Here is a 25741-nt window from a genome sequence, read left to right as displayed (position 1 = left end):
ACTCCTTCAGGCTCTTTTCATCTTTCCCTCCAGACATCGGAGTTCCTTGGGGCTCCCTCTTTATCAGCAACCTTTTCTGTGCCTGTTGTTCATACTGCTGAGATTAAAAAACGCTTTGATTCCTTGGCATTAAAGGGACACAATCGACTTGGATTGTTCAGCCTGGAGGAGACTGAGGGGAGACCTCATCATTGTCTACAGCTCCCTCACGAGGGGCACGGAGAGACAGGCGCTGAGCTCTGCTCTCTGGGAACCAGAGAGAGGACCCGAGGGAACAGCTTGAAGCTGTGAAAGGGGAGGGTCAGGATGGGTATCTGGAAAAGATTTTTCACCAAAAGGGTGGTCAGGAACTGGAACTGGCTGCTCAGGGCAATGATAACAGTACCGAGCCTGACAGAGTTCAAGAAGCATTTGGACAATGCTCTCAGACATATGTTCCCTTCCCTTCCCTTCCCTTCCCTTCCCTTCCCTTCCCTTCCCTTCCCTTCCCTTCCCTTCCCTTCCCTTCCCTTCCCTTCCCTTCCCTTCCCTTCCCTTCCCTTCCCTTCCCTTCCCTTCCCTTCCCTTCCCTTCCCTTCCCTTCCCTTCCCTTCCCTTCCCTTCCCTTCCCTTCCCTTCCCTTCTTTCTTGTTGGGTGGTCCTTTGGGGACCAAGGAGTGGGACTAGATGGTCCTTGTGGGTCCCTTCCAACTTGGATATTCTGTGATTATGTGATTCTTCTTGAAAAATTAAACCTGACAGAAAGTCTTGTGCTTTCTGTCATTACATCTGAAGATTGAAGGAAATAGAAGGAAAGCTTTGTTTCTTGGTTTAATGGATACTTCAAAGTATTTTTATAATCAAGTTATTGTTTAGATCTAGTTAACGAGAACAGCTTTTACTGCAGGGATCACCTGCAGAAACACCAACTTTCCCTTCCTCGTTGTCATTTTGTCTGTCAGATTTGAAGGTTACTCTTTAACAGATTTTCTTCTCAGAAGCTGAAAATCATGTGGGTGATGACAAGTTTTGCAGCGCTAAACCTCTACTCCAGAAACCCGCTTTATGATTGTACACAGGCCTCTTGTGTGACATCAGGCAGGCACCCCCCACCCCCGCCATCCAGGCTTGTGACACGGCTGGTTGGCGACCCCGCCAGGTCGCCATTTCCTACACACCCCGCCTCGACCCCCCCCACCCTCCCGGCCGCCATTTTGTGTCCCCCTCCCCGCCCGGCGCCTGCGCTCTGCGCCCCCCAGCGGCGTGCGGGGGCAGCGGCGGCAGGAGGAGGAGGAGAAGGAGGAAGGCCGCGCTTCCGGCCTCCATTTTGCGAGAGGAAGGGAGCGAGCTTGGCCATGGGCGTCCTCGGCTGCTTCAGGGAGCTGGGCCCCGGCTGCTGAGCCCGCCCCGAGCTCCCGCATCTTCCAGCGGCTTGGCGTGGCCCCGGGGGGTGGGGAGGGGGAGAGCTGAGAGGCAGGGTCGGCATGGAGCAGGGCGTCGTGGGCCCGCCGGTCACCCTGATCATCAAGGCCCCCAACCAGAAGTACACCGACCAGACCATCAGCTGCTTCCTGGACTGGACCGTGGGCAGGCTGAAGTCGCACCTCTCCAAGGTGTACCCCAGCAAGCCGGTGAGCTGTGGGGGCGGCTGTGGCGGGGGTGCCGCGGGGTCTGGACTGCGGGCCAGGGGTTAGGCTGGGCGATCCTCAACGAGCACCGGACCCGATTCCCCAGAGCCCTGTCTGGGGGAGCAGCGGCTGGCTCTCTGCTTTAAACAAGAGCAGGCTAGCTGCCCTTCTGCACCATCAAAACAATATTCTGAAAGGTGGTAGCGCTGGAGATGTTTATTAACGCTCTGCTTCCATAGGAGCTGGGATGTAGCTATTTTGCACACACATTTCTGTAAATATAGCAGCTCTCTCTAAACTGATTCCAGTGGTATAGCTAAAATGACCCCCTCAGGTTCACTAGGTGGTGGCGGAACAGGTAGGTGATTATTGATGATGTTGTTTAAAACATGCAGTTGGGCAATCCTTCCAGAATTCTGCCCTTTTTCCTTTGGGGTGATGCTTTTCGAGTCAGGGCTGGAAACAGTTTCCTCAGTTGTTTACGAACTTGTACAGAGGTTGTGGCTGTTTTGAAACTGCGTAAAAATCTACAGCTCTTTAGTCCCCGAGGAAAACGCAGTTTATTTTGAAGTTCTCTAAGTTCTGAATCGAGCAGTTATGAAAAACTAGTGTTGCTAAACGGCAGTGCTACAGAACAGTGCATTTGATTTTATGAAGATTTGTTCCAGAAAACCATATAAAGGCAGCGCTGACTCTCCCTCTACCTTGCAGCAGCATGTAGGGGCTAGACCTTGCTGTGCAAAACATCAGGCAAAGCTTCCATTTATATGGTAAATGATTCTTTTGTTGAAATAGGTGAATACTAACTATTGGCATTGTTAGTTTCTTTTTTTGGGGGTGGGGAGGAGGGTAGAAGGGGAAGTAAACAATATCTTTGTGTCTGAAAAGGATTTCTTCCTTCTGGATAAAGCAGGAGAACAGCAGTTATCAATTTAGGCAGTATCGCTGATAGATTGAGTTCTGTGAAGTGATATTTAAGAACTTGTGGATTTAGTTGTTGTTGCTCTCGGTAATTCTCCTCTGAGAGCAGATCCACAGTAAACGAAACAAATAAGTGACTTCAGTTGGCTGCTGCTTCCTTGCCAGAATGCCCTCCTGTGACGTATTTGTGTTTAAACGCTATTTTTCTGACTCATCCAGTGATCTTGGTGAATTGGGCTTTAAGGAAGAATCCTTAACGAACAAGAGGTTTTCATGTTGCATTGCTTTAACCTGAGTTACAATATTAAATTTTGGTTGCTTGAAATGTCTTTTCTTCTGTTGATAGTGGATTCCTCAGCATGCCTCTCTGTATTAAAATTCACAAGAGTAGTTCATAATACTCCCCAAACTATTCTGGATTAAAGAACGGAAGAGTTTCTTTAACGAAAGCTATCTCTAATTCAATTTAATTTGGATTTATTGTACTTACTAGCTTTACTTGTAACTAAACACAGGATTATTATTTCATAGATCTGTTCCAATTGATCTAATATGGGAGGTGAAGAAAGTTGTCTTCTCCGTATGGTAAAATTGAAAAAATTATCTTTGTCTTGATAGGTTTTTTGACATAATCTTATTACTTTTTCAGATTTATTTAAGACTTTGTGCTTTTAAGAGCACTTCTTTTTTTTTGAGCAGTGTCAAAAGCATATCAGTCAGATTTCTACTTTCCATGAATGTGGCAGTTACTGGAAATAACTTATATTACTGCGCTATTTTAAAGTGCTAGAGTACATCAGAACGCAGATGCTTCGTACATGTATTGCAGTGTTCTTGAAATTAAGAACCCTTGAAAATAGGAATCAGCTGTTATTGCTGGTGTACAGTCTCATGTGTGACTTGTACCTTATTCTCCTGTACACATTGGTAAATTAGTGTTTTTTCTAATTGGTAAACCGATGGTAACTGTAAATACTTTTACTGAATTCAGTATCTATTAAGAGTATATTATTATAAAATGAGATAGTTGACATAGGCAAGGGAGAAGTTAGGCTTTGAGGCAGTGTTGTTTGTGATTTTACTAGATTAATTTGTGTGGATGACTTAAGTATGTACAAATGCCAAGTATAGGCAGATTTAAATTGGGTTAATCATTGTTAAAGCTGGCATACTTAATTTAGTAAGTCACTGAATAGGCTAGATGGGTTTAAATCAGTGTTAAATTAGTCTGCAGGCCTATACTAAAGTTGATATTTGTAATTCCCACCCTCCCCCCACCATTTTTTTTGTAGAGTACTCCAGTTACAACTTCCCTAAAATAAATCTTTATTTAAGAAAAGAAAACTTAGAAAACAAACCTGTATGTCTCAGATCTGGCAGATCTTGCATTCAGCACATTGATTGTATTGATTATGCCAGAATCGTTGATTTAACGTTGTTTCTTGTCCCATGTACCTGTCAGCTAGCATGTGTTTTGCCCACAGATCTAACCAAATGCGGTTCTTTGGAGTTTTATTCCCTGTGGCAGAGGGGCTGAGTGACCAAAGTAGCAGATGTTTTGTAACTGAAAGTGGGGATAGATGAGAGACTGTATGCTAAAGCAAGCTGTTGCATCATCTTAGGCTTGGTTGTTTTGATAATGTTCTTGGTGTATTTAACTTGGACCAAACACTGCAGAAAGAATCCTGCTTGAAAAATGGAAGAAGGAAAAAAAAAAAGCTGATGAATTGTTGATTTTAAATTCATAATTTTGGGATTATGATCAGGAAACCATCTCTTTCTATCCATCTCAGGTATGAGCCTTGAACCTGTAGGTTCTAGAATCATTTCATCTGATGTTCTGAGTTTTCTTCTGAAAATGAGGCCACTACTATAATTATTTTTGAAATCTTTTTCTGTCATGGTTCAGAATTTGGTCTAGCAGTGAAAATGTTGTTCTTCGAAGCAGGAGCCGTGGTAGTGAATCTCTGGCAGAGGATGAGTTGAATGCCTATTCCATTTGCTTTGGCATATATGTGAATGTCTGTGTGTTCTTGTTTATCACAAGAATTATTTATTCTATTACTAAACAATTATTGTTTATTTTTCTTCCATTGGCATTAAAAACAAACCCATGCTTCAGAATTCCAGGATGGCTTTAACCCTGAGAATTGCAAGTGGTAATTCACAGAATCACAGAATTTCCTAGGTTGGAAGAGACCTCAAGGTCATCGAGTCCAACCTCCAACCTAACGCTAACAGCCCTCCACTATTAGCGTGATGCATGGTTAGCTATTTACGTTAGGTAAGGAGGAGCATAGGGTTTAAGACCTCATCTTCCTGCATTAGTGTCCCTGGCTTAATGTTTATCAGTATTAAACATAAGTAAACTTTTCTTTTTCTTTTTTTTTCTTTTTTTTTAAGGGACGTGAAATGCACTGCTCAGGATTATGTAGTAGATATGCAGGGCCATTTTAACCTGATTAGGAAGCTGCATTATTAGTGGGACAGGCAAAAATAGTGTGGCCATATCCTTACTGGATGATGATACAAAGTATTTGGGTTAGGGCTTCTTGTTTGTTTTGTTTCAACTGCTTCCTTGTTCTAATTAATTTCTCTCAGGATCCAGAAATGGGGTTTCTGAGGCTTTTCTTCTGGTTCTGCTGATCAAAGCAGCAAGCTTCTAACCTAGGAAATTAAAGTTTTGTGTTCTTGATACATGCAGCAAATTCTAGTTTATCTAAGAAGGCCTTTCCAAGATACAAAATGCAAGTAAACTTGTATCCTGTTACCAGCCTGTTCTTGCTTGAAAGGAGCAAGCAACAAAATGGCGTAGTTCAAAAGAACTTAGTTTGGTATGAGAGAGTGGCTTCTTTTGATTTTTTTTTTTATTATTTTAATTTTTAAAATAATATAAATAGTGCAGTGATGACTTTCAATTTGTTGCACTATTTATCCATTGGAGCTGCAAATTAACAATTCTGTGTTGTGAGACTTATAAAATGGTTTATTATGTCACTAATTAAAATAGAGAAAAATGCAGAATGAAGAAAATGATTCTTTGGTATAAGGGATGGCAGCTAACTTGCCGCATATAGTATTGAACCTTTTCTCCCTATTTAAAGGTGTGTGTTCAGTCGTGAACATCTAATGTGAATTTGGATTTTTTAAAAGCAAAAACTTCTCATCCAATGTATGCTTACAGTTTTTGTTTAGAGCATTTTGTGATATGACCAGAGAATCTTGTGATATGACTAGAATATTTAAGGCAAAATCACATTCTATAACTCTCCTGTTTTCTGCTGGATTAGGTTACAGCAAGAAAAAATGTCAAGACTTCTGGGAAAGTTTTTTTGTTGTTGTTTTTGTTTTTTTTTTTTTTTGATTTTATAGGTCTGATTTTCAGCAATTTGGGTCATAGTATTAGCATGCCTGTTACTGCAGAATCGGTAACAAAAGGATGCAAGAGAAAGGGGAGAGGTGCTGTAAGACTAGCTGGATGTATGGTGGGGAAATTCTTCAAATATTTCATGCTGATAATGCATATCCGTTCCACTGATGGTAGGCCAGATTTCTTCATCTAGCATTTGGTTAGGTTAGCACTTCGTCAAGTGATAAAAAGATGTTGGATTATTTTTTTTAATGCAAGAAAGTAGTTAAAATGAACTTGCATTGGTAATAATTGGATTTTCTTTAAAGTTCTTTCAATATATTTTTTTAAATAACTGTTCATTCACAAAGTTACAGCATGCTATTTAGATGCTTTGCTGTACTGGGCACCTTCCTGTAGATAGGAAAACTCCCAAATGCAGTTTCCATGTAACAAGAACTTTGTTATGATCTTCTCAGCTGAGAATAGTTAAACGTTACTGCTGTGTGAGTAGCATACCATTTTAAAAAAATAAACTTTTTCACTAAGCAATATTAAAGTGTAGAAGTGTAAGACCAGGCAAGAAAAAAGCTTTCCAAAGCTTGAAGACTCCCTTTTAAAAATAAGTCCTTTTGCTGCTTGTTTCTTCTCGTTTTTTCCTTTTTTCTTTTTTTCTTTTTTTTTTTTTTTTTTTTTGATGGGTGGGGTAGGTGTGGGAGAAAGGGTTTGGGAATGGTCAGAAATTCCTTACAGAAAGAGATTGAAACTTAGGCCCATCTCCTGTACGTTTTAATTATCATTCTACTAAATATTTGTTTTTATTTTCCTTGCCCCAGCAACATTTCCATCTACTTTCCCAAGAAGTGTGTGGGAATGAGAGCAGGGTGAAGAGCAAAACTTACTGAAAAGAAAGGAATTTTCAAATATATGTAATAGTTTTCTTGAGGAGCATTTGCCAGTTAAATGATGTTAACTGTTAACGGCACTCTTGCTGAGTGCATAATAGGAGAGCATTTTTCAGATGTAATTTGTTAGTTGGAGTTGCAAGGCCTCTGAAGTGTTTTAAAGGCTGTCCATTGGTGGTTGGAATTATAAGGGATTTTACTCATCTGCAAATGTTATCTCCAGCTGTATATCTGTACAGCTGGAAAAAGCTAAATTCCTTTCTTTGTCCCATCTCCTAGTCTACAAAGGATCAGAGACTGGTGTATTCTGGCAGACTGCTTCCTGATCACCTGCAGCTGAAAGATGTTCTCAGAAAAGTAAGCTTTATATCAACACCATATGATTTTTTTTTTTTTTTTGAGCAAAAACACTTTTTGGGAAATAGGAGTTTAGATTTGTATTGTTTAACTTCAATTTTTTATTGATAAGGTAGAATGTGACCAACCATATAATGCTGATATATTCTGGAAAATGTGTTTTCAAGTATCCCTTGTTTGTAGGATTATACTTGTGGATTGAGGGATGTTTCCAACTGGTGAGAGTGATTAGCCTATCCAAGTACCAAACAGTTAATATGCAATGTACAATGACTTTTTTTGGACAGTTCCTGCTTTGACTCAAGTGGGATCATTTAACAGAATTCTGTTAGTTTGGGACATGGTTTTATTTCCTGTACTTACTTAAATCCAAGAACTTGCATTTAAAACACAAAAACCAAGCAGCGCTTGTGTAAGCAAAATAAGGATAAAGTATCCATATGCAAGAAAAGACTTCTAAATTGAATGGTTTTGTTGGGAAATCTATTTACTGTCCTGGCTTTGTGATGTATTAGCTGTTCCTGCTAATGTTTACAAACTTGATCTTGCCTTTTTTCTTTTTGTAACTTCTTTTCCTTTATTTTGCTGGCTTATCATGGAAACCAATAGTTTTAGTAGTCTGACATAGCGTGTTACCTAAAGAATCCAAATGAAAACCAAGCCCTGAGTACACATGGAATCTTATGTAGGAAATGTTGAAATACATGCACTTGGTTCTCTGATGGGGTTAAATAGCTTGGTTGGATGCTACAAAATAATAGGGACTTGATTAAGTTAAAGTTTTTAATGTATAAAACAATGATACTTAAGTCGATATGATATTTAAGATTGTCAAGAAGTTTGTGTGTTTTGATTTTGGTGGTAATAGAAAACATAGTGCAATGTTGACTGTTCTTTAAATTTCCTGTAAACAGGCCAGGATCAATAGCTCTATTTAGAAAATATATTCATTAAACTGTTATTACAATTTTTAATATTAAATATATAAGCTTTGTAGTACAGTACATGAGTGCTGGTAATAATATTTCTTTTGGCAAACTTCTAAAGTTTAAAATCAGTGTGCAAACTGCAGAGTCAGTTACGTTTTTATGTTAATACAGAGGAAGGTCTCCAAAAGAGAATAATGCTTTAGTAAAAGCGTCTAACTGAATTTCTATGTGAAATGTAAAGAAAAAGATGCAGAGGAACATTGAGTGTTGCTTGAACAGGCTAATGCTGTTGTTTCTTCGCAGTCTAGATGGTGAAAGAAACTTTACAAAGTTTGATTTATCTGTTTACCCCCCAAAATACTAAAACTTACTGTGTGTAGTTTATTACAGAACTGCACCTGAAATACTGCCATCCAGTCTATATCCTGTAATGTTTAAATGTCATGAAAATGTCTATCTAACATAGCTCACAGCATGGCTGTGCTAATGAAGGGCAAAATGCAGTCTGAATCCCTTAAATTCACTTGGCCTGTCTACAGCAGACTGATTTTAGGCAACAAACAACTTCAAGCCTTGTTTTACGTGCTAGAGGAGAGACTTCTGACTAATGTGTGCCTTTAATATTCAGGGGGTATGTTTGATTTTAAAGGCACTTGAATAGGTACAGGCCCTGGGTTTAGTTACAGAAACTTATTCATTAATCATAAGTACAAAGTTAAAAACTTTTGTTGGAAGAAAAGTTGTTCTTTGTGCTTGAGTTTTTGTACAAAAATGTGTGATTGCTCTGAATTTAAACATAATTCTCTGCTGTATTCTTCCTAATTGTCTAGCTCTAAGTTCCTGATATTATCAGAGGGTTTACGAAGTCTTTCAAATTAGTTTTGTTACTTGCTTTTTGATACTGAGTGGTGTCATTTTGCTGATTTAGGAAAAAAAAAAAAAAAAAAAAAAAAAAAAAACCAAGAAAACAACAACAACAAAAAAAAAACATATGGAGGCTGGATGTTGTGGGACTCTTTAAGCATAGCGATATCAGACACGTTGTATATGGAATAAAAACATGTTACATTAAATTGTCCTATTTAATAAAGCTGTACACTGTAAGCTTGTCAATATTTCTGCCTTCCTTTACTTCTCCAAGTGGCGTAAGGCCTTTTGGAGAAAGAAGGTAAGTAGTTAGGTGAAAGGCTTGGTCACAAAGCTGATGGCTGGTGTTCAGTGCTCTCTGATGACTGCGTGCTGTCACCGGCTGGTAGGAAGGGGCTGTGTGACAGCAAGGCTGTGCTTGCCACTAGGAGCTGCTATATATAGAGGGGCTGAAAAGTCTGGCTGTGGATAGGCTGTGCCAGCTGGGCTGCACTATGATGTACAAAAGCAGTTATCTAGTTTTTTGTTCCTAAAGATTAAACCTTTAAAAATGTGGAAAGCACACTTATTTTTTTAGTTGAAAACAAGCAGTATTTCTAAATGCCATCACGTTAAATACTGCAGCTTGACTGCACCACGCTGATTTCAGAAGGGGATGTTTTTTCTAGTATTTTTGTACATAAAATGTCGTTACTAGGAAGCTATAGCATGCAATTTAAATACAGTCATAACTGTTCTTGTTGCTATGGCCATATGAGCGTCAGGCATGCTGATATAATGGGCTGGTTTCATTTGACATAGTAGAATAGCTTTGGGTTGAAGTTGTTACAGCATCCATATTCGATGTGGGAGCATATTCATGAAGAATTGGTGTAGGCTGATTACTTGCATTGCTGATGTGGCTCGAAGTGGTGCCACTTGTTCCCTTCCTTGCTGTCAAGCATTTAGAAATACCGAAGCCCTGTTTAACACTTCGAATAGTGTTTCTTGGGCGTAGAATATCTGCAGGGACTTTTTGAATGGGTGGTGCCTGCAGGATAGGCTTGAGTTGAGCTTAGACTACAGTGAGGCACAGGCAGTAGCTGGTATTTTTTTCTTATCTTGGACTGCTCATAGAATTCCAGCTCCTACATTTCTCATTTACCATGAATTTTATTGAATAATGCTCCTTATTAAATCTCAACGCAAATGGAGGCATTCTTAACTTTGAGCACTGTAAACAGTGAGGTTTTCCCAAAATAAAAGTCAAAGCCTCATCTGTGCTTTCTCATGTTTCTCTGTGTGGTTTTCTGTTGGTTCTGCTATACTGCAATTTCAGAGGAAACTGGGGGTAAGTGAATGCTTAGTATGTGATTGTGGACAGCTACTAAGAAAACTTTAGTTGAGAAACAGGAAGCCTCTCTTGTTCTAGGCTCAACTTTTGCTTTGTGGTGTCCGTTTTGTTTAATGCATGTATACTGAATACAAGGGAAACTTTGAAGGTGGATATTAAAACACAGTTTTTGCTTGTAAATTTTGCAAATATTGTTACTTTAGCTCTTCAATCTCTTTGATTTTTAGCAAGATGAATATCATATGGTTCATCTGGTATGTACTTCCCGGACACCACCAAGTTCTCCAAAACCCAGCACCAGTAGAGGTGGTCACGGAGCTTCAACCTCCAGCAGTAGCTCAGTGAGTTTTTTTTTCATACACAGGACATAAATTTCTTCTACAGCAAGGAAGCTTTCCAGCAAGTTCTTTTCTCATTCCTAAAATCTGACTGTAAAAATGTGTGGTGAAAGTAGAGTATGTCATATGAATTTGTAGAATTAGACTTGATTGTTTAAGGATGTAATTTTAAACAAATATGACCTTTCAAATAGTAACACCATCATGTTTATTAGATTATATAGCTTAGAAAAAGTAGTGCTTTTCTTTCTTTTCCACATTTTCTTTATGGAACAGGGATATGGAGAGAAAGAAAAATGGACTGTATCTTTGCCAGAAATTGACCAGTGTATTTAGACTTTAAACTGAGTTCTGATTAGTTGTGCAAATATCTCTTCTACTGAAGAGAGACCAGTCAATTTAGTGCCCTTGTTTTAAGAGAGGTGGTATTTGGCCTGTGTTAATTCTGCTTGACAAGAATTGGACTGTACTTACTCAGTTTCAAGGTAGTCATAGTGTTGATAGTCTGTAAGGTGATGAGGTGTAGAAAGTTGTCATTTTCAATTTATTTTTTTAGTTAATTGTTCAAAGAACCCTTTTCTTGGTGTGTTTGCAGTTCTTCTGTTCACCCTTCCCTTATTTCTGTTTGGAATTGGGAAATGGTGGTGTTCTTTAGTTGTACTTGTTTTTAACAGAAATGAAGGTAATATTTCAGTTGATGACTTGGTCATCATCATTGTAATTCTCCTGGCTTTTTCCAGAGCTGGTAGTATCAGTAAAAGATTTGTGAAGGTTAGTTAGAAAAGACAGCGTACACTGTCTTTGACAGTGGTGGGTTGATTAGCTTTTCAATAATAAGCTTGGTTCTTCTATAGATGGGGTACTGTTTCTGATTGCTGTGCAACAGACAGATAAAGTAGCACTTTAAACAGTTGAAGAGAGTGAATAGTACTTACGTTGTCCATGCTTGCAAACAGCAATGGAAATACAGAGAGGGCTTCCGTTATTTTATTGCTACATTGTTGTAAATAATGAATTTAAATAACTTCTAGTGACTGCTCAAAGCAGCCAGTGTGCACGGCATCGAATTTGTAATACTTTGAAAGACACATTGATCCCAAAGCTTGAATGCCCTTTATTCTTGCATTTGTTTTTTTTCTCCCCCTGTCTAGTGGTAAATTTTTCTTGTTTTCCTTTGTAGGGCAAATGTGATATGGATGTCTTTACGTAATTGCAGCTTCTCACTTCCTGGGTTGTCAAAGTTGAAGAGGATTTTTTACTGAGTAAACATTAAAATAATGCTTAGTAATAGGGTATGGGGAATTATAATAAAACTAAATTAATGATCTCCATGGCCAAATTGCAGTCTTGCTCTGGTGACATGTAACCTAGGAGAGCCAGCTGTTTGTTCTTTTTCTAGGATTAAGTATTTATCTTGGAAAGCATTGAAGTCCTGACACCCTATTTAGGTGGGTTTCTTGGAGCTGAAGTAGCTCTCAGCTACTCTTCTGTTATTCATTCTTCCAACCCAAACAGTTGGCACAGTAATTTGGATTGTGCAGCTGACACAGTGAAGAGGTTGATAAGAAAAATAGAAGAGGAAACTGAAAACAAGGATAGAGGGAGGGGTATTTTATTATACAGCAGGAACTTGTCTGTGATATTCATAACCTGAGCTTGTAGTTACTTTTGTTAACGATAGCCTCTAAAATTTGTTGCTGCTAAGTACTCTTTTTCTGAATTAAGCTTTAGTTCAGTGCAGCTTTTTGAAACTTCACTTTTTTTATACGTGCACCTGAGTGCATTTTTTTTTTTTTTTTTTTTACTAAAAGCTTGCCAGATTCAATAAAACCCCGGTAGGCTTGTCTGTTGTTTATATGCACAATAAAAGTTTTCTTAAGACATGGTTGTAAACTCTTGTTACTGTAGTGAAAATATCCCCAGCATCAATTTTATTTATTTTAAAGAATATGGACCGTTCTGGATCAACTGCTGCCTCATCCAACCAAGAAGCTTCATCTACATCTTCGAACACTAGTGCAGATGGAGTGAGGCATCGTAATCTTCCACAAGCACAAAGCAATCCCATACCAAGCCACCAGTTCCCTTATTTAATGCAAGGGTAAGTGAGATTAAAACAATCCTTATCTTTTCCGTACTCTTTTTAAATGTTCTGTTACAACTGATTCCTGCATACTCTGCAAAATGATTTGGCTAATTCATCTTGAAGCATAAGTCACAATTATAAATCTCTATGAATAGTAATGTTTTAAGACAGAAATCATTCAAAGAGTAAGTGTTCTTGGTGCTCCCCTTCAAACTATTCTTTCATTTAATGCTTTCTGCTTTCAACTTTCTGTTGATGAGGGCAGTTTTAATGTTTATCTAGTGGATGTAGTTAGCAATGTAAGTGATCAAATGATTGTCTGGTTGCTTTTTCTAGTCCTCTATTGTAATAATCGAGACTAAAATGTTACCAGATGTGATGGTTCTTATTTTTTGACTTTTTAATGGGATGCAACTCTTCACTTGTCCATTTTGGATTCAGTTATTTTTAGAGGTATTTTGAGTACCTGCAAGTGCTTGTGAATGTACAAAGTTAAAATATTTTCATACATAACAAGTGTGTATACTTCTTGATTAGATCTGGTATTTAACTTCCAAAATTCCTTTTTTTTCCCCCACTTAAAAAGCATCTTTAAGATTCTTTTAGCCTGCATGACCTGTACAGCTTTACAAACCCCTTTAAAGATTTTTCTTCCTAGGGTGGATAGTGCGTTCTGATATGATAATTTTCATTTCCTCAGGGAACTCTTTTCAAGACTTTCTTCTCACAAGGCATTCTACTATAGTGCTGTTTATTTTCCAGGGATTTTGAAGAATGTGGCAGGGGACACCCACAAAGACAATCTATGAATCTACTAACAGTAGCAATTGTTTCTGTCACTGGGAAGAAAACATGTTAAGAACTGTTAATTTAACTGAAGTTAAATGCATTTTCAGTTACTCTCCTGTTAGAATTTGTGTAGATTTTGCTAGTCTTACTACTAGTTTTCATGTATTCTGCTGGGAAGATAGTGCTTTTGCAATGGGTGGAGTACTCTGTTATTCTGACCACATTAATCTTTGTGGAAGTAGTTATGCTTACCTTTGTGACAAACCTGGGTGATGCTAAGTTGACTGCAGTTCAGTGTACTGTAAATTAATTCTGGAAGCAATTTTTGTGCATATTGCATTATTCATCTCTAAGGAGGTTTAATTTTTTTAATTAGCTTTTCACAAAAATGTACCCTGAGCATGAGTTCAAGTATTCATGACGAGCTGGATAGCCTTTGGACTTGAGAAAGACAACAGAACTGTTGTTCAGCCTTTTAGCTGGAGTAACTCAGTCAAATACACAGAGGAGGAATCAGTTCAGAAGACATGACTGTTTAAAAGGGCATATTTATTTATTAAGTTATTCTAAGGCTATGTCTCTGGCAAGTGATGTGGACTAAGAGGAGTGGCTCTGTAGATTGAAGGAGGTGCAGAGAACCTGACATCAGCACTGCGTGTATTTCAGGGCTTTCTGTCTTACTTGGACTAGGTCCAATTTGATCAGCTGACACAGTTGCATGCTTGTTGTTGAAGTGCATTAGTGGAATGTCTGAATCATATCTTTCAACGTAGTGTAATTTAAAAGGAATCCAGGTGGTGATCTGAGAGCGTTCTGTGGTGCAACCAAAAAAATTAGTGAGAGGAAATGACTGGGAGACTAGTTTCAAGAGCACAGACCTGATCTGAACAGAAATCAGAAATGCCAGAGGAGATGCACCCTAAATAATCTTAGTGTGTGTGGTTGTTTTTGTTTGTTTGTTTGTTTTTTTGTAAAAGCAATTTAGTTGAATAGTATCAGACCCTTAAGTATATCCTTGCTTTGGACTAATAGGCACTGGCTCTACCCTAAACACGTAAGTCTGGGCTAGAACCTGTTGTAGTCCACTGTCTTTTTGAAATGTCCTCCTTAGTGCTGTCAGTAGTCTTCTCAGATAGATGCATCTGTTCTTGCTTCAGCATGCTACTACCTGTATTCCAGCAACAAGAAATGCCTTCTGTTTTTTCAGCCACTCTTAAACGTGATTTGGGGCAATGAAATTAAGTATTAATGTAATTTATACACAGACCGAGGCTTGTTAAGAACGATGAAGATCTGTAGCTGAAACTTGCATTGCCTAACGGATTTTTTTTGGTTTCATGACTAAACACAGTTTTATTCTAGCTGTGTGATGAATTATAGACTCTTCTGATGGATGGGAAAGTGTCTCCAGACACTGGAAGATGTATGTGAGAGTCCAATTCCTTGGGTGTCTTGCAACACTTTCATTAGTAAAGTAGCTAATACAAATAAGAAATATAAACTTTGGGTAGCTAAGTGATGGTTTTGATGTGTCTTGGTTTCTGGTGCAAGACTTCAGTGTCCAAGTTGAATACCCTTTGAGAAAACAGCTAAATCAGATTTTTAAAATGTACTGTTTTAAAGTCTTTGTAAATGGTATTTTCTAAACATCTACATTTGAGATGGGACTGAACAAGTAGTCTATACCAAGTCAATTTTGTGCTGTGGAGAGTAAGCATGGTGTTGTTTGCTCCTATGGACTTAGTTCAAGGCCCTACTGTTCTGTGCAGGTACAATCTGAACAGATAGACTCAGTCCTGAAATGGCTTGCATTTCAGATTAGGGAGTACTTGGAAGCAATAAACAGATAAGAAACATGAAGACAGGGAAATTGTTTGTCAAGTTGAGTAGCCCACCTAATAAAATGTTTTCATATTGTTTACATAATAATGTTTGAAAGCAGACAACAAAATGATATACTGACAGCATACAAAATGTTCCAGCACACAAATGCCAGCTTTCAGTAGCACTTGCTCACTCTGTATTTTCTAAAAGTAGCAAATATACAATGGAAGATATTGAAATAGCACTTGAAGTTGATACTCAGCCTCATGTGAGGCTGATAGTAAATGAGGCATCTTTGTGGGTTAAAGGATGTTAAACAAATGCGGTTATTATCAGTGGTGCAAGATGATAAAGACTGAGCTTCTAAGTTTGAAGTTACAACTTTCAGTTATATTTTTTTCCACTGGTGGTGAGCAATAGCTTCATGATGACACCACCTAAGTAACTGCAAAATGTTAATGTGTTCTGAAACATTACCTTTAAAATATATTCCAATTAGATCATTTTAGTTTTCTTCCAAATACCAAAAAATGGTAATTCTGGGCTTTATAGTCACTTAAAGAGCAGTGTGCCTCTTCAGAATGTTCTGAAGCTACTTCTGCATTTGAATCTAAAACCTGTTTTTTTGACGTACCTAACTATTCTTCTGCAGTCTGCTGTGTTATATTTTTGAAACATCTGTGCCTATGCAATTTTGCTTCCCTGCTCTTGTGCTGTTGTTGCCAATCTCTTGAAATACTGCATTTTTCTCCTCCTTTCAGAAGAAGATGAGGAGAAAGCATGTGCTACTTCCCTTTTTCTTCTAAGAGCTAGCCAGCTTGCTTGGCTGGGAAGAGCATCTTCCTTTGGAGACGTTCTTCTCACTGGAATACTCTGCATTGTGTTTGGAGTTTTCCTTAATTTCTTAAATTAACTTGATAGTCTGCCAGTTGTAATAGCTAGGTCACTGACAAAATCTGCCTTTGTTTTTTTGATGCAGAAACCAGTTTTTGAGTATTGATGTTACTTCTCCACATTAATGTTATCAGAACTTGAAAAGTTGGCATGCTTCTCAAAAAGCCACATCTTCTAGAAAAGCAGTCTTAAAAAAAACAAAACAACAAAAACAAACAAAAATCACCAAAATGCTAAAATACATTAATGAGGGAGGAAAGAACATTACTGGAGTCTTCTGTGGTTTGTCTTGCTTGGCTAGCTTCTTTTTTTTGCAACCTCTTCTTAAGCTTTAAGATACTGAGAAAGCAACTTGAGAAAGTTTGGAAGAAAATAGAGGCTCAAATTCTGTATTCCTAGAACACGTTTGTTTGGAGCTATTAATTTAAGACCTCACAATTTCTGTTGAGCTCCATTCAGTACATTTAAAGAGAACTCTTGGGGGCGGGGAGGGGAAGGTGAATTCCTGCAGAACTTACTGCTGCGTTCTGAGGTAGCACTGTTTTTTGGTGACTGAGCTAGGGAGATAAGTGTGGTCACACAGTGGTTCTTCTTGCTTTCATCCCCATACGGAATTCTTCCTGCTTGTAATGGAGATATTGCTCTGTGATTTGTCATGACGCAGAACTTAGGATACCCATGTAGAAGACTATCTTTACATTTTGAGAGTCGTTATTTCCTGAATTTTGGAGGAATCTTGATTATCAAAGTGCTTGTCAATTCAAGGGCTAGCAAAACATTCTTAAATTTTGCAACCATAAAGACAAAAGTGTGATTGTTTTTTTTGTATAGGAGCTTGAAAGCTCTGCTGTTATATTACATGAATTTTTCAGAAACTCCTCATGGAGTTTCTTTAAACATGGAGGGCTACCAGTTCACCCTTTCAGTTGCTCAAAGAAGCAGAGTACTGTATATATCTCCGTGGTATCAGGAGCATAGCTTTTGCTTTATCACTACTTCTTTTTTTCCAAACTACTGTCAAAACAAGCAGTGACTGAATTCAAAAATAACGAACAGTTTTAGCAGAGATCATGCATGGAGTTGCATAGCAGGCTCTTGTCCAGAATTAGTGAAATATTCTTTCATGTATAAGATGGAAAAAGATTTTAATGTCTTCCCCCCACCTTTCTTTCTGGGCATGTCTTGTATATCTGAATGCCTGGTAGACTAATGAAATCTCTCGGTGATATCTTTGCAGGGAGTGCCTTACTTAGGGAACAGGTGCAGTCTGCAGTACAATTACAGCAGTCTCAGCTTTTGCTACCTGCAGTCTGAATAAACTTTTCATGCTTTGTACTCTCATGCTGTCCTGAAAGATGTCCTGGTATACTACAGTTTACTACATCAAAATCTTCGGGGAAAGAGTTGGAAATCTTGCCAAAACATGCTATATGGTCTAGGAGGTAAGAGAGGCTAAGAAGTTTAAAAGCAGACAAAACCAAACCTAAAATTGATGTATAGGAGCTTTGTGTCTCTTGCCTGTAAAACAGAATTAAAAGCCTGTAGGAGAATCCCTTATAATTAAAGTATTAAGGGGTAAGAGTTATTTATGGTGTTCTCTTTGTTGTGGTCTTCAGATGCTGTATCTGGAAAATTAGTTTTGCTGTCTTTGCTTTTGTGTAGTTCTTCGTGTCTGTGATCAGTGATATTTCAGGTTTCATTTATAAAAGAAAGCTATAGGGATAGTAAGTTTTGTATTTACAGTTCCTGTAAGGCTGACCTGAACTTAAAAGGAATTAAATGAATACATTTCTGTTGTTAACGTGTTGTTTATCCCAGAGACGCAGCTAGTGACAAGACATTTAAGTACAAAATCATAAGTCTTCTTTCTATAGAAATAACTTCACTTACTAATTTATTCCATGCTCTTTTGGAATGGGTTGGATGATCTTGCTACATGTTTGTGTTATTTCAGTGTGTCATTTTAGGGGGAAAAATGAAGAATGCTACTTCTAGCATTAAGTGCATTTTAGAGTATATTGAACTGAATATGTGTCTTTTACTCCTTTTACAGCAATATAGGCAACCAGTTTCCAGGCCAAGGTGTACCTGCTGGAGGATTACCTATGTATCCTGCATTCAGTCCCTTACAGATGATATGGTGGCAACAAATGTATGCACGTCAGTACTACATGCAATAGTAAGTTTGCGTTATGTTGGGTAGTGTGAGTTACACTACGGAAAATATTAAATATTGTTTGCAGCATCAAAGTATTTGTGCTTGTCTGGATGTGCTGTTTTTATAGTGATAAATTTTGTGCAACAGAATACAAAATCCAGTTTTGAATTGGAATTAAATAGTTGTATGAAGTAAAGATTTAAGGAAAAAAAAGTGCTTTTTGTTTTGATTTGTATTGTCTGAAACTTTCTTTTCAGTAGTGTAGGAAAGAAGGCAAGAATAGGTTTAGACATTTTGGTGCATGTTTTTTGACAAAAGTTTTATTTGATTTTTTTTTAGCCAAGCTGCTGTTTCAGCCCAAGTGACTTCCAGAACCGAATCAGTGAGATCTTCAGTTGCTCAGGCTGTAAATTCACAACATGCTCCTGCAAATGAGCCTGCAGCAGTGCCAAATGTAGCTGTCCAAGAGAATAGGCCTGTGAACCCAAATGTTCAGATGAATGCACAGGGAGGCCCAGTAGTTAATGAGGAGGACTTCAACCGGGACTGGCTGGACTGGATGTACACATTCTCTAGAGCGGCTATTCTTCTGAGCATTGTATACTTCTATTCTTCCTTCAGTCGGTTTGTCATGGTAATGGGAGCCATGCTACTGGTTTATTTGTGAGTACAACAGTTAAGTACAGCTGCAGAGCAGATACACGGGTATATATACACAGCTAGCGTATAATCTCTTTTAAACTTTGAAAAATGTTTTAAATGTGAAAGTTTAGGCTCTGCTCCTCTTGTATGGTGTGTACAAATCTGGATTTCAAATGAGCAGAGAAGCCTTTTTTTTTTTTTTTTTTTTTTAAAAAATTCTTGGAACTTTCTACACTAACTTGGTTACTACCTAAAACACAGTGTGCTTAAATATTGGTGATATTTACAGGTCAATATTGTAGAAATGTAGAATTTAGGGATGAAAATTAAGGATGTTGGGATGAGGAGGGAATTTCATGTAATAACTGAAGTGTATGCTTGTGTAAACTTTAAAAAAACAACACTTCACTGCTTGAATATGCAGGGAAAGCTGCAGAGCTGTTACTCATTTATACATTAAATGTATAGAATTTTGCAGTAAATTGTGTTAAGCAGAGATAAGGTTACTTTAACAGTGGATGTCATATCTGGCAGAATTACAAGGACATCTTAAAAAAAAAAAAAAAGTTAATGATGTATCATGAAGACCATTTTATTAAGATGTATCAGTACTGTAGTCATCAGTTCCTTTACAGAATCACAGAATTTTCTAGGTTGGAAGAGACCTCAAGATCATCGAGTCCAACCTCTGACCTAACACTAACAAGTCCTCCACTAAAACAGGTTTTGTTTCACTATTTAGTGAAACAAAATACTTTAATGATGTAAAAAGTGAGAAATGACAGTAAAGTTTTGGACTATTGTCATTCATTGACAGTTTACTTATGTGTAGTCTGATCTTTGTGACTTTAAGAGCATACTTGCATGGATTGTTCTGTTTCTGATGCAGGAATGGTAGTTGAAACTCAAATACAGACATCTGAAGATGTAGGAGAGGCTTACTTAGTTTAAAATGGTAATGTGGTTCAAGCCTTAGCTCAAGTTTAAATTGAAAATCAGCTTTGAACTATGAAAATTAAAGCTACCTTTAAAAATATTAAAATGTAAATACTTCAAAATGGGAAAGAGAAGCCCCCAGTATTCTAAACATTTCATCAGCTAATTGTGGTAAACTATGCATCTCTGGCACAGGGTGCTACAAACAGTGCTGCTGAAACCTAGCAAAACTTTTCTTAACCCAGGTATCAAAGAACATCCGTTCTATCTAGAAGTTAAACATTTGGAAAAATGCAAGGAGCTTCATCCATTTACAAGCACTTGAAGAACTTACTGCAGTAGGTAGGAGAAAATAACTCTTCCTTTCAAAAGAAAGGTTTTTCAGCTGTTCCATTTTCTTATGTAGACACCAGGCTGGATGGTTCCCCTTTAGGCAAGAGGGAGGCCAGCAACAGGCAGCCAATAATGTGGAAGGGAACCGTGATGGGCAAAATGCAAATAATCCTGATCTTGAAGAGATGGTAAGAGCAGACGTATCTTTTTAAGACTTCTGTGTATTATATTGTAAAGTATATGTAACTACCTGTAGCACAAATCTCGAATTGGTAAATTAAGCTGGAAAATGTTATTTCATTTTTTTCCTCGTAATAGTTGAGTATTGATGTCTGGACAGAAATACTTTCTTTGTGAAATATAGCTGGTTCAACCAGAAAGCTTTCAGCATTATCCTCTGCTACGCAGGCTGCTTAAATTTGGTATCTTTCCAGTGTGAAATAGAGACGATCACTAACTGTCAATCACACATTCTCTGTGCTAGTTATTCTTCAGGAGACTATTTTGAAAAAAATTAATGTAGGGCAATTCTGCTCTTAACTCCTGTCAGAGCTCTGAAAAGAAGCAGTTGAATTGTTCAATTTCTGTTTTTAAAGGAACGACTTATGGATGATGGGATTGATGAAGACAGTGGAGAAGATGCAGGTGAAGATGCCAATATAGAGCAGCAGCCTGGATTCATGGCTTCTGCTTGGTCCTTTATTACAACTTTCTTCACGTCACTCATCCCTGAAGGGCCTCCGCAGGTTGGCAATTGAAACGGAAAAGGAACTGTCAGGCAGTCTCTGTAGCCATATGCAGACGTGGAGCAGATTGTAGACGGTTTTAAATACAGTGCAATTTCAGAAAATTTATATTGTTATCTTTTTGATCATGGTGTACAAAAATGTGTATTTTTTTCTTTTGGCTTTCTCATGCATCGCATATTTTAAGCACAAGTGGACTACTAAATGCTTTCCTGAAGATTCTTCTTTTTCTGAAGAATGAAATGTAAAAATATTGGTCTTCCATGTTTTGTTTTTTAATTTCAGATGTGTATTACGCTGAGGCAAAAACCTTGTACTTAGTCTGCACCATTACCTCTTTAAAGAGCTGTGAAAAATATGAATGTTGACAGACTTTTCCAAATGCTGTCTATTCATCTGAATAACTTCAGTGTATCTTGTGTTAGTTTTATGCAGGGTATGACTTATCATTTGGGATTTGGAGTTTATATCATTCCCAAAAGAATGCTGTAAACAGCAGGATTACTTGCTAATGGCATGTTGTCTTCATGCCACAAAATACTAAGCCTCTTCTCATATCTTTAGAAAGCTAAAAGCTTTGTCTTGAGGCTATACTGAAGTTTATTAAACTTTGAGATGGTTGACAGCTCTTCAAAGAGAATCAGCAGTGATGGGATAAACCTTAAATGTTTGATACATACAGTACTTTTTAAAAAAAACACATAGATGTACTGGGGGAAAACATGTAAATTAGTTTTTTTAATAAAAACTGTTATGGTAACTTTTGGATGTTTATATGCATATCTGAATGCAAACAAATAGTGCATTGTGAAGGATGAGGATATGATTGAGAGTGGAATAAAGTTAATCATGGTGGCATTACTAATATTGACTACAGTGTTATGTTTGTAGCAGTGCGTATGCAATTATGAGTAGGAAGAATCTCAACATCAGGATACCTGTTTTCTTATTTTTCTGTTCCTTATAAAATAAGACTTAAAAAAAAAAAAAAAGAAAATTGTACGTGAGAATAGTATAGTGCTTCTGTCAGTTTTCAATTGCTATTTTTAAATTGTAATCAGTCAAGAAGTTTCACTTATTTTTTTGTCCCTAGTTCTGAAGAGACTGTGTCCTACCGAACTTCAAAATACCTGTAAAGATACGGTTAAACTTACCAATAGAAAACCTGAGCAGTCTTTTAATTTTCAGGTACAAGGCGAGGCTCTTAAATAGGTCTGAACAGCTGACAAATAAGGTTTTGTTTTCTGCTTTCATGACGAACTGCTGAAGTTGTGTAATAAAGATTTAAACTTAAAGTAACCCTTTTAGTTTTATACTCTGAAACATTTGTCAGGATTTCCAGGCCTCATTGAGAACTGAATTTAAGCTGGAAAAAACAAACTTGAACAATGATTTTAGGCAGTTTAAAGAGAATATGTTGTACCTCAGAAAACAATTCTACTGAAATCTTTCAAAAGGAAAAATAGAGATGTTTTTAAAGCATTTTATTTGTTGAATAGGCAGAAATGATGAATAAATCATGTTTGATATGTTTTATTCCCTTGTGTCTGTGGGGAGCTGCTCTCAATTTAGGTTCTTTCATCCTTTTACCTTGGATGGTTCTAACTTGACCAGTATTTTAGAACTATTATAAGAACTTAAGTTTTTAAAGGGATGGCACATAGTGACACTCCAGGATGTCATAAGACCTGCTATTTCTGGAATGCATTGACAAGCTTTTGTCTATTTGGTATATGGATTCTTCCTACTACTTTTCCCAAAAGCTTGGTTTTTGTCTTGTCTTGCAGTTAGTGTCTGTATAACCTGTGCAGTTATGACCTACTGGTGTCCAGCTACTAACGGGTGTTAGCTGCTTCTTGCTGTCATTGTAATTGTTCAGGTATCTCTTCGCTTTCCATGCTCTGGCAGTAAGCTTCTATTATTAGCAGACTAGATTAAGAAAGTGGCTCTTAAACTGCCAACCCCAACTTGCTTAAAAAGAGCAAAATGGTTATTGTTTGGTTGTCTTGAGGCAAGGAGAGGGTTGATTATAGGTTACACAGAGTTGAGACAGTGAAATGGCAAATCCTGATAGTTGGTTAGGTATTGAGGGAGGTTGGTCTGAGTGATTTAACCAGATTGTGGTGCTGGAGTGATGACGTAAAGAAGCCTGATTTCAGTGAGAACATCTTAACGTCATTGCACTTCTATGCTTCCAGACTCTTACTGAGATCTAAGTGAGGAAAAGTGAGAAGATGGTTACTGAGAGAAATGAGTAAGAAATGAGGAAAAAGAGATGAAGCATTAGCAGAAAGTAGTGGAAGTTGAAAGCAGAGGAGGGAGGATGTGATTGTGAATAATTATTCACAAGCATTAAAGAGCAGGCTAAGGTAAGAGGTACTTTTTTCTTCTCAGTAAACAAAAGAGCTTGATGAAAATTGGTTGGCTCGGGGCTTTGTGTTTATGGGTTTTTGAGTGACTTAGGCGTAGAGTTGAACAGCGTTGAATATGTAATAAATCATGGTAGAGAAGAAAACCCTAGGAAAACAGTTATATCTGTATAGCCTTGTAGAAAGTCCTATAGCGTAAAACAAAATAATTACATAGTGCATGGCACAGGCAAAGCGAGATGTTGAATGGTTGCGAATCTGTAGCATGGGATGAAACGAGGCAGGAGGATTTGGGCAGCACAGGATGTGCCTTAGTATTAATGGTTCCGTAACATGCCTGTGCACCACCCACCATCTTGGAATACAGAAAGTGACTGAAATTCATTCTTTCCTTCACTTTACAGAAAGACATGAAATGTCAGATACTCAACATTTAAAAGATATCTGTGCATCTAGCATGTCTATACCAGCATATTCAATATCTTCACAATTTGTTAAGGTAGAGAGAGAAGCACTAGATCAAAGCGTATTCCATCCATAATACTTGTTAATACTGTGAAGAGGCAGATAAGATCATTAGTACTAATGCAGGAGGTCTGCATGATTTCTTGGGATCTTGGAATTGTGCTTCCTCTAAAAATACTTTGCAACTGATGTGTGTCTACATTCTTGCAATAACTTCTTGATCACAATTTACATGGTATTTAGCAATACCACTGTATAGCAAACGAATATAGCATAAACTAGGGTAATTTTGGGTGTAAAATAATGGCTAAAGATCCTTTTTCTCCTGTAACTTAATTATGAGCTTGTAAGCTCCTCTCATGCTACTCATACATTGTTTTGGAGACCTTTATGGGCAGGTATTCCAGTACTCCCTGTGGCTCTTCGGTTCATGTAACACACAGAGCAGCTCTTTAGGAAGAGGTGGCTCCTGTTTCAGATGTACTCCACTGCCTTCTTACCATTGCTGCAGAAGAGGGAAAACATATCATTGCACGTGAGGTTGGTAATGGTAGCAGGTGATGTGGAATCACTTAGTTCTCTCGTATGGTATGAATAATCATGTTTCTGTACAATCTAAAAGCTTTCTAGCACAAGCCTTTTTTTTTTTTATCAGCCTTTGATACTGCAAGAGAACTTCAAAATTACCTCAGCATAATGATTGTGAACTCAGGGGACTTTTCTGGGTATGTTCGGATGGGCAATCAGAGGTACAATTGCAGCAAACTAGATGTGCCCTTGTTCATTAAGTTGCAGGACTGTATTTATTCTGGTGCAAGCTAGGTGCCAAAGTATCCAGGCTGGTGCTATATTACTTCTGTTGGGTAACTTTTGGTGCTTTATTTGAGAATTAACTGCAAATTAATGTCTGTATAGTCCTACATATGGATAATTTCTTTCAGATTGCAGTGTAAGTATGGGCAGGATGATGCAAACTGGGACACAAGTTACTTTATCACAACCCTTGTTTGTTTCAAAGCTGCTGCTCATTTGAGTAACAAGATAACAAGTAATAAAAACATCTTATGTGTCCCATTCCAAACCCAGGATTCAGCTGTTCTGCATGGCAGTGGTCTTGCGTGAGTGTGCGCCTCTGAAGTGCCTGTTCAGCTGGTTGGGGAGGAGGGAAGCATATACTGAATCTGGAAGAACTGTACCAAAAAAAGGCTGGAACTGGTAAACTTTTTTCCCCCTTAAAATTTAAAGAGGCAAGTAGCATCCTGTGGGAGAACGTCCCAACTACATATTTTCACTTTGTTTACCAAGACACTAATTTGTACTTGTTTTGAAGCTTTATGGTTTGTTTAAACAACATAGAGAAGTGTTGCTGTATAACAGTTTGTTTTTTCTTTCTTTTTTTTTTTTTTTTTTTGGTAAAGAAACTGTATCCATGATACTGATGTAATTTCTCTGCTAGGATTATTGTTAGGGTCTGGGATAGGGAAGCTGAAGACTGTGGTCATTCTGCTGATCTTTGTGTAACCTTTCACTTGATGTTTTGGTCTGCAGGCCCCCCTGTAATAAAACTTCTCAGAGCCGTGGCAGGGAAAGAGGGATTATAATCCGATGATTTTTTTTAAACTGTTTTTTCATAAATTACTGATGATTGTTTTTTTTGTCCTTTATATAGTTTAGCTGCCCTGGGGGAAAAAAATAATGCACAACTAGTAGTCATTTTTGGAGTAGGCAGCTTATACCAGGGCAGCTGCAATTTGTAGTTTAAATCTCACAGTGGCTAGGTATAAGTATGGGAGTAGCAGAAAATATCCAGAAAGACCAATGGTGATTTTTCTTAGCCTCATAGAAATCCTTTGAGGGAGAATATACATTGAGGGGTTAGGGACAGAAGTAAAC

The 25741-nt window shown here is 37.8% G+C and overlaps 1 protein-coding gene across 4 annotated transcripts; it reads left to right on the top strand.

Annotated features, from left to right (window-relative positions):
* The first annotated feature begins 1215 nt into the window (after window positions 1-1215).
* HERPUD2 (HERPUD family member 2) lies at window positions 1216-22011 on the top strand. 4 transcript variants are annotated; one of them, XM_082754001.1, is made up of 8 exons: window positions 1219-1610; window positions 7062-7139; window positions 10496-10609; window positions 12553-12707; window positions 18253-18378; window positions 18697-19020; window positions 20342-20456; window positions 20865-22011. In XM_082754001.1, exons 1-8 carry the CDS (start codon window positions 1464-1466, stop codon window positions 21024-21026), a joined length of 1221 nt encoding a protein of 406 aa, XP_082610127.1. In that variant the 5' UTR covers window positions 1219-1463; the 3' UTR covers window positions 21027-22011. The 4 variants fall into 4 exon arrangements, with proteins under 4 accessions (XP_082610129.1, XP_082610128.1, XP_082610130.1 ...); XM_082754003.1 differs by lacking the exon at window positions 10496-10609 and having other exon boundaries at window positions 1216-1610; XM_082754002.1 differs by lacking the exon at window positions 7062-7139 and having other exon boundaries at window positions 1218-1610.
* The last annotated feature ends 3730 nt before the right edge of the window (window positions 22012-25741 follow it).

The sequence above is a fragment of the Aythya marila genome (assembly GCF_965140915.1).
Source record: "Aythya marila genome assembly, chromosome: 2".
Classification (NCBI taxonomy): Eukaryota; Metazoa; Chordata; class Aves; order Anseriformes; family Anatidae; genus Aythya; species Aythya marila.
This window is presented reverse-complemented; position numbering and strand designations above follow the sequence as displayed.